Source organism: Aulonocara sp. 'chitande type north' Nkhata Bay, linkage group LG22 (genome assembly GCF_057382095.1).
Source record: "Aulonocara sp. 'chitande type north' Nkhata Bay isolate Kocher_YH1m ecotype deep benthic linkage group LG22, A_spYH_male_GT1.1, whole genome shotgun sequence".
Lineage (NCBI taxonomy): Eukaryota > Metazoa > Chordata > Actinopteri > Cichliformes > Cichlidae > Aulonocara > Aulonocara sp. 'chitande type north' Nkhata Bay.
The window spans coordinates 3044290-3055196 of record NC_141364.1 but is presented as its reverse complement, the minus strand read 5'-3'; the positions used below and the strand labels follow the sequence as shown (position 1 = coordinate 3055196).

General features: G+C 39.0%; 1 protein-coding gene across 5 annotated transcripts in view; it reads right to left on the bottom strand.

Annotated features, from left to right (window-relative positions):
* Nucleotides 1-2322: 2322 nt before the first annotated feature.
* The window catches only part of LOC147303195 (C-type lectin domain family 12 member B-like), a 29869-nt gene continuing 21284 nt past the window's right edge, over nucleotides 2323-10907 (bottom strand). The window contains exons 3-8 of one of the 5 annotated variants that reach the window (XM_086281360.1): nucleotides 6919-6966; nucleotides 6235-6303; nucleotides 6008-6091; nucleotides 5613-5752; nucleotides 3172-3278; nucleotides 2323-2443 (exon numbers count right to left, since the gene is read on the bottom strand). In XM_086281360.1, coding sequence (XP_086137486.1) covers nucleotides 2323-2443; nucleotides 3172-3278; nucleotides 5613-5752; nucleotides 6008-6091; nucleotides 6235-6303; nucleotides 6919-6966 — 569 coding nt within the window. Of the gene's footprint in view, nucleotides 2444-3171; nucleotides 3279-5612; nucleotides 5753-5999; nucleotides 6113-6192; nucleotides 6304-6918; nucleotides 6967-10907 lie in introns of all 5 variants that reach the window. The other 4 variants (XM_086281358.1, XM_086281359.1, XM_086281361.1 and 1 more) reach the window with 4 other exon arrangements.

Genomic DNA, 10907 nt, shown 5'->3' with positions numbered 1-10907 from the left:
GGTTCACTCAGGTATGTTTGGACCTGCACTGTTGTGTCTGTAATAAAATTTTGAGTCCTCGTCTGCAGGACTGTGGTGTCCAAACTAGGCCTGAAAAACCAAAACCCCTGCACCACTTTTATATTTCATGATTACAATTAAAACAAAACACAACATGCAGAGAAACAGAATCAACTTTCTGGGTTTGTCCAAAGTTTATTTAACAAATTATACAGCATGTATTAATGTTATATTTTTATTTATTCATACATGATTTGAGTTTATGAACTCTACTACTCCCATAGTTATTTCTTCAGTGTTGTTTTTGGACAGAGACCATTGAAACAGTACAGAAAGTGGGGAGAGAGGGGCTGAGCTGCAGCACAGAGCCTGGGCTGAACACAAACCTGAGACTCTGCAGTACTTTTTACTGCTGCTAGTGTTTCTGTCCTGACAGATGTGATGATATCATCTGTGCTCTGTGATGTGCTGGTGCATGAAAATGTTTGCAGACTTTAGATTGGTCACTGAAAATATAAGACGTGCTGTGGTCGTTATTCTAAATGTGTTCAGAAATGTGGGAAACGATTGAAATACCCTGAAATATCTAAAGATTCAAAGTTCTAACATGGAAGTATTTGGGACAGCAGCTTCATCTAAAATGCAGCGTGGTCTTTCAGTCTGATCCCCCCATGTTTGTATGTCAATTTTTTCTGTTATTTGAGACGTCTGTTGATAAACTGATGGGGAGACTGTGCAAGTAAAGCCTTGTTTTGAGTACATTTTCCTCACCAGTTTCCACTTTAGGCACTGAAAACACATATTAGACACCAGCTATTTATTTTGTGATTTATATAAATATATTTCATATAAACAGTCAACATGCAGTAAAAGAAATATCTAAATATGTATTTGTATGTATTATTTCCCATCCACGAGTCTGAAAATAATAATGCTGCTCTATGTTCACTGCATCTCAGCACCTGTTTGTATCACTTCTGCTGATGCTGCAGACCGCTGTGTCTATTTTATATTTGAATTGGCCTTTTATATTTTCTTCTACTGTTTCTATTTTGTCTTATTTCTGTTTAAGAAAGACATGGTACAGACAGGGTGGAGCTGCCTGCAGCTGTCTGTGGTGCTGAAGCTTTCAAACATGTCATACCAACACTGACTACAACTGTGACCACAGGGGGGCAGCATAGAGCCAGAGAGTGTTAGTGTAGCTGTTCAGCCCTATAGTAAGAAACAAGAAGACTGATGAAGGAAAAGCTTCTTCCACTGGTGTAACACACAGGTTTGTATGAAGTCACACTAACTAACCAGCAGTAACCCACATTTGATCAAAGCAGGGGCAGAACTTTAATAACAGGTTATAATGTGTCATCACAGTTGTTGTCAATCCAAACACACTTTTTGATTGTTGCTGTTTATTGTAAAAGAACAACACACTTGTGGTCTGACCTAATGCTGTAGTGCAACAACAACTATACAAATGTGAGCTCAGTGCAGACTATGCTGGCTCACTGCAGCCTCTTGTGGTACAAAGTGGTATTACATGAGAGTACAGGCTGACATCAGCTGGATGCTAACTTCAGTTCATATGTAGATGTGTTGAACATGACGTCAGAGATGTTTTCTTTATATTCTGTTGATGTTTTGAAATATTTCAAAGTGTCTCCAAGTTAAATGTTGAACCTTTAATATAGCGACACTTAGAGCTCTGAAGCCGTTTTCTCTCGTTTACAATTCAACCAATAAGTTACTGAGTAAGTTATTTTATCTGTAATTAAAGTCATCAACACTTAAAGCTTTATATGAAATATTTGTTTTTCAAATCAAAATACAACTTCCATATAAAATGCAAAACTAAATATATATGACTCACATAACACAATTAACATTTAATGTCTTTCTGTCACTTTCACATACACAGAGGTTTAAAAATGTCCTTCTGATGTTCCAGCTGATCAGAACCTTTAAAATTCTTATTAATCAAACATATTTTTTGCTGAACTTTTACAAACAAGACATTTACTGAAGTTTTAGGACCAACAGACTGATGAATAAACCAAGTAAAGCAAAGTAAAGACAAGCTGCACTTTGACTTTTATTAGAACAATTTGCTGGAACTACAGAGTAATGAAGTACTTCAAGGTTTTGTGTGGATGACTTCCAACCTTACTGTACAGCACAGAGCACAGAGGGACAATATATGTAATCAATATATGATGCAGAATGAACAAGTAAAGACTGTAAGCTGAGTCTGAGGCTCATGCAGGACATTTCATAGTGAGGTGTCTTTGGTTGGATTATTCAAACATTTACATCAAAGCACCAAACTCATTTCTCACAGATGAAATTCGTTGATTCAGAATAATATGACCGTCTCCATTTCCTATTATAGTCACAGCAGACTCCATAGTAACCAGAATCAGGATCTGACCATCCTCCTGCCAAGAACCTGTCAGAGAGATCAAATCTGATATGAAACTGGACTAAACTCATAACTATTGTCACATTCATATAAATATGCGTCTCTTTTGGAATATTTCCAATATTTGCTGTATTTCTTTCCCAGGTTTCTCGCCCACTTTCCCTCCTTTAGACTTTTCTCTGAGAATCATCATGCACACTAAAACAGCTTTCAAGCTTTGATGAATATGAAATCTTCCTGCTGTAAAAATGGAGAATAAAAAGAAGTCAGAGCTGACTTTCTGCTGTTTGAAACTGTTTTGTCAGCTGTTTACAGACATCACTTTGAAATGTGTGTCTATCAGGTCATATTTACTGAAGCTTCTTCCTTCATATGTTCTGAAGTTTTACAAACACCAAAGAAGAAGAGACAGGAATTCTCTGAAACACTTTTTGTTCTGTGAGAAAAGAAACATTACAGCACAAAAACATGAAGACAAATTGAACAAAGTGAAATGTGTCGGTCGCTGCTTTGAACATGTTTCAATCCTGATTCCTTCAAACTGACTTGTTGTAACTGAACGTCATCACAGACTGCAGATGAAGAGAGTTCAAGCACAGCTGTTCATTCAAAGGAGGATTTCTGCTTTTCTTTACATTCAGTTTGTGGGGCTGTTGGAAAATAGCTCAGCTCATGTATTGCTGATCTATCTTCCAAAACATCCATGTTTCACTTCTAAATAATAACTCTGGAATAGAAACAAACTAATGTCTCACGTTTCTGTCAGCGCTGATCCGTCCACCCATTCCCATTTATATCCTCCTGATGTCTGGTTGGATCTCAGACCAATCCAATAGTATCCTCTGAAATTACTGACAAATTCCTGTTTGAGAAGAGACACAAATATTGTCTCCAGTCATAATTCAGCACTTCTGTTGTAGTGACATCATCTTGTGAACATGTCTGAAGGAAGAATAACTGTGATGAAACTTTTCTTCCATTGTGCAGAAATCAGAAAGAGCCAAAGAATCGATGAATATCAGCTCCTCCTGTAGCTCAGTCAGTGTTGCAGTGGAATCAGTGTTAACAAATCATTTGATTCAGTTGGATTGAATCAGAAAAATAATCTGGATTATGAGGATTTCTCTCATTTTATAACATTTCTGTTATTTCAATGTTTTGTGTTGACTTGGTTTCTAAGGATCATCTGAACTGGTTCCCATTTAATCCTGGTTCTTTAACTGCTTTGAATTCCTCTCCTTCATAATTCAATGTGAATCTCCAGTTTGCTGTATTGTAATCGATCCACCTCCCAAATCCTGCAATCATTTCCTGAATGGATTCTCTAATCTTCTCTCATCGGTTATTGTTCATAAAGTCATTTTAGTAGATGAGTCTAATTTACTTATTGATGATCCCTCTAACAACACTGCCACACAATTGATGAACACTGCAGCATCATTTCATGTAGTGCATCATGTTGTCGGCCCCACACATAACGCTGACCTTCCACATGTCTGACCTACTATCCAATCACAGATGTATCATCTTTGACAGGCTTACAGTCAGTGTTGTCTTCCCAGAGACAAACTGCTGTCACTCCCATGTCTTCTAATGACTGTGGACATTTTTCGATTTCTTCACTGGCAACATCAACAGTATCAGGTCAGAGTTCAAGTCTGTACCTCTTCAACCGCCCCAAGTCTCTCCTCCAGTTCTGTTGTTGGAGTTCAAACTCCTTCCTGCTGCCATCTCCCCCTGACTTCTCTCTATTAGAAACCAGTCCCTTTCATTTCAGCTGACTTTCAAACAGCCAGAGTCTTTGTGAGTGGGATCAACCCTCCTTACATCCCACTGTTTTAAATCAAGTTGCTCGTCAGCTCCTTCAGATCTTTGATCAATTCCAACCTGGTTCCAGACAAACCACAGCACTGAAACAGCTTTCATGAAAGTTACTAACCAGATTCTTCTGCGCTGGGATAAAGACTCCATTTGAGTCCTGCTTGACTTCTCTGCAGCCTTCATACTGTTGATGGTGCTCCTCTTATTAACACACTACAAACTGGCCTCACTGGTGCTGCTCTCACATGCTTTTCTTCATACTTATCAAACAGATACTTCATATTAATCAATGTGTGTCCTCATCTGAGTCCCACATGCCTCAGTCCTTGGACCAGTTCTGTTCTCTTTATAAATGCTGCCCCTGTGACATCTGCTTAATGGTTTTAATGGGATCTCCTAGCACTGCTGTGCAGATGACACACACACTAATGCTTTTCTGTCGAGCCTCTCCTGCCTCAGTGAATGCTTCTCTGTCATCATTTCATGGATTTAAACTTCCTTCATCTCAAACTGAAGTTGTGCTGTTTGGCTCAGTTTCTCTGAGGAGGTCAGTCAGTACATCGTCCCCCTCACCAGTAACATCCAATCACCTGTTAAAGATCATTTTGAACCAACAGCTGCATTTTGAGCCTCACATGTCAAAGGTCAGCCAGTCTTGTTTCCTTTAGCTCAGAAATATTGCAAAGATCAAATCTTTACTGTGATTCAATCATCTGGAACTTTGAGTTCATACTTTCTCCTGCCTGATTATTGTAATTCACTTTTCACCTGCATTTCTCAGTCCTCCATAGTTGGTCTGCAGTTAGTGCAGAACTCAGCAGCAAGGCTGCAAACAAAACCTGGCCTGCAGTCTCATATCTCACCTATTCTTGCTTCTCTTCACTGGCTTACAGTGAAATTCAGAATCCTCTTTTAAATCCTGTTATGAACATATAAAGCTGTGCATGAACAGGCCCCTGCTTATATAGCAGAGCTTCTTGGACCTTATCACTGCAGCCGGCCTCTCTGATCATCTAATCAGCGTCTCCCAACTGTCCCTCGCTCTGATTTGAACACCAGAGGCCATCGTGCTTTTGAGCTTGTTGCAGCCAAACTGTGGAACAGCCTTCCTCAGACTATCAGGTCAGCTGACTGTCAACGGCTGAAACTCATTTTTACAGGTTAGCTCTCCCTCAATCTTTTCCCCTTTATTTTCCTCCATAGTTTCTAACTGTTGTGTTTCTGATGGAATGAATGTGCTGCTTTGTTTATGTGTCTGTATGTTTGCACATGTATACTTATCATCAATGTGTGGCTTTAATTCACAGTATGAAGAACTTTGTAACTCACTGTCAGCTCCATCAAAGATCACACAGACATGAACAAACACACCCACCTGTTCCTCTTTGCTGTTTATCATCACCAGATCAGCTCCTTTATCCTGACAGGCTCTCCTGCTCTCAGACCAAGTTTTCCTCTCAGTGGATTGAAAGTAACAGCTGCTTCCAAACCTCGTCCATCGATCAGGACACTTCTCTTAAAGTCAAACACATGTTTTAAAGTCAGACTTTGTGTCCTGTTGTATCACATTAATCTTTGGTTCCTGTCATTTTCCCTGTAAATGCTTCATTTAAACTCAGGTTTTCTCTCTTATTCATAATGAACTGAAACTTACATTTATACAGAGAAACTGTTACACAGCATCAAACATTTAGGATTCAAAACAAAGACACAATCAGGTTATCACTGTGTAACACTGATGTTTTCTATCAGTTATTCAAACTTTATTACCTTCTATCTTCTCCTTCAGCTTCTTCACTTCTTCCTGTAGCTGACTGTGGTTTTCACTCAGTTCATCATAACGGCTCTGTAACTGAGTCAGGCTGGTTTTTGTGTCTTTAGAAGAAAAAAGATTCAAATTAAGTTAAAATGTTCTACAAATATATCTGTGATATAAGAACTTGGTGTTTGCTTACCTTGAAGTTCATCCTGCAGCTCAGTGTGATTCTTTTTGGTGTCATTGTAAACGTGGTTCAGTTTGTCACATTTAGCATGAAGTCTTTTGTTTTCACTCTTGTTCAAAGCATCTGAAATATTTCAGTGAAAGCAAAATAAAATAAAATAAAATGAGTGAAACGTTGAACAGAAATAATCTTCTTCCTCTGCTTTGTCAAATATCAATAAGAGTCAGAAACTTGCAGCCATTGTTCTTTAACATGTCCTGTGGGTGGAGGTGTTAGAACTACAGGAAATCTGATGAGCTAAATACGTATCAACTGTGAACAAAAACCACTGACAAGATTCAGAATAATTGTGCTTCAGTGTGGAGGAAGAAGGTGAAGAGTCAAACAGCATTTCTACACCTGTAGTCAGAGATGTTATCTTTAGGTTTTTGAAAGAACAGACAAGCTGCCGTGGGAATCAACACTTCCTCATATCAAAGGTGTTTCCATGTGATCAGGTACTTCCTGTGGAAGTGCAGCTCTCACTGTGTGTTTCCTGTTTTACTCTGAAGGAGTTTGTAGGGCTGAGCTGCCCTTGACTGTGAACAGTTTCTCCTGTTTATGTTAGTTTGGGAGGTCAGCTGCTGTCATTTGGTTTGTTTCTTTTTTTTATCTTAACACAAGAAGCTGATTCAAAATGTAAAATCAGTTACCTTTCAAATCCGTCTCCAACTCTGACAGTTTTTAATAGTTTCTTACCTTCCATCTCGTCCTTCAGCTGCTCTTTTTCCAAACTCACCAAAATATCTGGTTAGAAATGCAACAAAACCGAAGATTTAAAATTTAAAATGATTTAAATAAAGTTTTTCATTTTCCAATGAGATGAATGGAGCTAACATTAGCTTGTTAGCTACCTGCTTAATACACCAAGTGAACTAACTAGTCGCACAATGACAGACGGCCACTGTCTAACATAGTGTGGCTGCACCTGCATCAGTCTGCAGCAGATGCTGCTGCCTGTCTGCTTTGTTGATGTAATCACAGAATCAGCGTGTTGAGTGAAGAGTTTGAAGGAACAACAAGAACATTCACTCCACAACACACACAAGATATGAGCCAGGAATCATGCACACAGACACACACCTGCTAATCAGTGCTAAGTAACAGACTGATGAAATACTAGAAGCTCAGTCAGCAAAACCAACGTGTTGGTCAGGCTGTACCACACAGCAGCTCATATTATTGATCAGAGAATTCCATTTAAAATGCCACCGTGCAGTTTTTATGAAGAGGAAACTATCCTTAGAGACCAAAACTCATTTGGTCCTGAATGGAAACATGTTTTTACTGCAGCAAAGGTGCTCATTTTAACATGGGAGTGTATCATGAGCATGATAATAAAACTCCTCACAGCGTGTTGTGATTCCAGCCAGAATCAGCAGATACAGAACCACCAGCTTCACTTCAACAGCTCTGAAACGGCTTCTTTTCACAGCTGGAAGCTTCTTCTGGGCTTTTATTTCTACGAAGGCAAAATGGAGAGAAAAGAATTTGTTAATTTAATTATTAAACATGTTTTAATCATAATTTGTTTCCCATTTTTCAAGCGTATTTTATTGGTTTATCGTCAGAAAGACTTTCCACCTGCAGCCGACCTGATGATGAGCTGAACAAGTTCATTCCAGCAGTTTTGATATTTACAGGAGACTTTGTCACATGTTCGTCTTCAGGTGACTTTTACATATGTGAGAACAGAGACTGTGATTGACAGAGAAACGCTTTGATGTGACTCAGAAACAGACGAATGTGTATCAGCGTGTTTCACACAAAGACCAGATCATGAGGACAATGTTGGTTATTATAACATGAATATTATGTCATTAAAACAATATCTCCATGATTTGCTGAAATGAAAACAGAGTTGTTATTCATTGGTCTGATTTCCTGTCAGCTAAAACTAGCTGTGACAAGTGTGCTTCGAGTAGTTTCTGTGGTTATACTCGCTCCACAGTGTCGAGCAACACTTCCTTGTTTCTTATATTTCTGCCTTCACCACTGATCTGTGAGATAACTCCTCCAACACTTTTCTGTCAGCTTGTTTCTACACTTACTAAAATAACACACTGATACTTTAAACTAGACACTTTTTATCATTTATTCTCTAAATAAACAGAAAACATTAAAAAATATAGAAACATATAAACCATGATAAGAGCAGAGACTGCACACCTTCACCAAAGCTTGAACTTTCCTCCACACCATGAATAAACTGAGTCTCTGGATCCAAAAGCTTTGATGGATCTGTATTAGTTTGATATTTTATTGAGAAGATGGAAACAGTCTCTCCTGATTCCTGATGCCTCAGTATTTGATACTTACCTCCGTCCTGTGTTGAAACATGGACCTGACGGTCTGTGCAGGAGTCCACATTCTCATGGAGGAGGACCAGTCCCTCCAGTCTCTCTCCTCTGTCCCCTCCTTTGCTGTATTTCACATTCATGCTCAACTCTGGATCCTCATCAATGATGGAAGACATTTTAAGATGCTCAGTTTTCAGCAGTATCAGTTTCCTGTGCAGCAGAGCCGTCACTCAGTCGCTGTGTTTCTCTGTTAACTGGAGCTTTTCTATGTGAAGCTGATTCTGATTCTGCAGTAAATCATAAGTAAATGTTGGTCCTCTGTATTCTGATGCTGCTGTCGCTTCGCTGTCTCTGTCTCTCTGTGAGCTGCTTTCAACAGGAGGTACAGACGTCATGACAGGAAAAGCTAAACCACATTTTGTTCATAGTTAGAATTAAAACTGATAACACAAAGTCCAGATAAACAGAATCAACTTTCTGGGTTTATTCAACAAATTAAACTAAATTTCCTTCAAAATAAAATGTTTGCATTTTATTTTATTTATTTATTCATTCATGGTTTGAGTTTATGAACTCTACTTTTTCACAGATATTTCTTTGTTCTTGTTTTTTGGACAGAGACCATTGAAACAGTAAAGAAAGTGGAGAGAGAGGGGCTGAGCTGCAGCACAGAGCCTGGGCTGAACATGAACCTGAGCCTCTGCAGTACTTTTTACTGCTGCTAGTCTTTCTGTCCTGACAGATGTGATGATCTGATCTGTGACTAAATAAGAACACAGACGTGTTTATATGACAGCCGAGTCACATGATGGAACAAATTTATAGGACAAAATGATAAAAGTGCATCTGAACGGTTTCTGAAAATATTTTTCTTATCTGATATGAAACTCACGAATACGTTGTGCAACATGTAATGTGCCACGCATCCTCGTGTCCTCATTTGACATCATCAGATGTTACAGCCGAGATAAAATGGAGGGGGGGGGGAGAGAGAGAGAGAGAGAGAGAGAGAGAGAGAGAGAGAGAGAGAGAGAGAGAGAGAGAGTGACAGCGAGTCTTGAGATGTGAGAGATTTGTCACGTTTTGTGTGTTTGGAGTGTGTAGTGTTGGGCAAGTTCCTATGAAAAAGTAATTAATTATAGTAACTAGTTACTTCTTCAAAAAAGTAACTGAGTTACTAGATTCTAAAAGTAATTAATTACTTCAGAAGTAACTTTTGTGTTACTTTAAAAAAATGTTTAACTCTCTGGGGTCCAGGGTACAGGGAGTGCAGAATTATTAGGCAAATGAGTATTTTGTCCACATCATCCTCTTCATGCATGTTGTCTTACTCCAAGCTGTATAGGCTCGAAAGCCTACTACCAATTAAGCATATTAGGTGATGTACCCGTCATAATCACAAACAGAGAGCAACAGAATTATCATAAATCCAGTAACTCCAAAAACATTAATAACCTCCGGCCTCTTCAAAAATATCAACATCCATTCAACTCTATTGTCAAAAATCCACCAGTCTCAATCAGTATGGTACTTTTAAATGTACGCTCTCTGTCGAACAAGTCTTTTATTATTAATGATTTAATTTTAGATAATAAACTTGCCTGTTTATTTTTAACTGAAACATGGCTGGGCTCGGATGCACCAGTTGTTCTCACTGAGGCCTCCCCACCAAATTTTAATTTCTCTTTTTCTATTAGAAGTGGTAAGAGAGGTGGTGGGACTGCATCTTTAGCCAACAACACACTCACCACCAAACAAATTTTATTTGATCATTTTACCACTTTTGAATTCCATGCTATTGTTTTCAGCAGCCCTCCAGTTTTATCTGTCACAGTTTATAGACCACCTAAAGACAGCGCTGCTTTTATCAAGGAATTCTCAGAATTTTTAACAAACATACATTCAAAATATAATATGATAATTTTAACCGGTGATTTTAACCTGCACATAGATAATCCTTCTGACCCTGCAACAAAAGAATTCTTAAACATTCTTCACTGTTTGGATTTTACCAGCACGTCACGCAGCCGACTCACAACAGAGGACACACTCTGGACCTGGTCATCACCCATGGGCTGTCCACCAGCGTGTCCTCTGTTGTTGACTTGGCTGTCTCTGACCACTACTGTGTGTTTTTTAACATCACCGGTTTTATTCAGCGGGAGACCTCGGTGCGAACTGTGAGGAGGCGCTATCTAACCTCTGAAGTGGCTGCAAATCTTACCCTGCTCTCTGGTCTTCCTAAGAAGAATATTTCAACTTTACAACTCTTGCAAAACTCTGCAGCCCGTGTGCTGACGAAGACCAGAGGGCGGGCCCACATTACACCGGTTTTAGAATCGCTGCACTGGCTCCCCGTGTGTGTCAGGATCGATTTTAAAGTTCTTT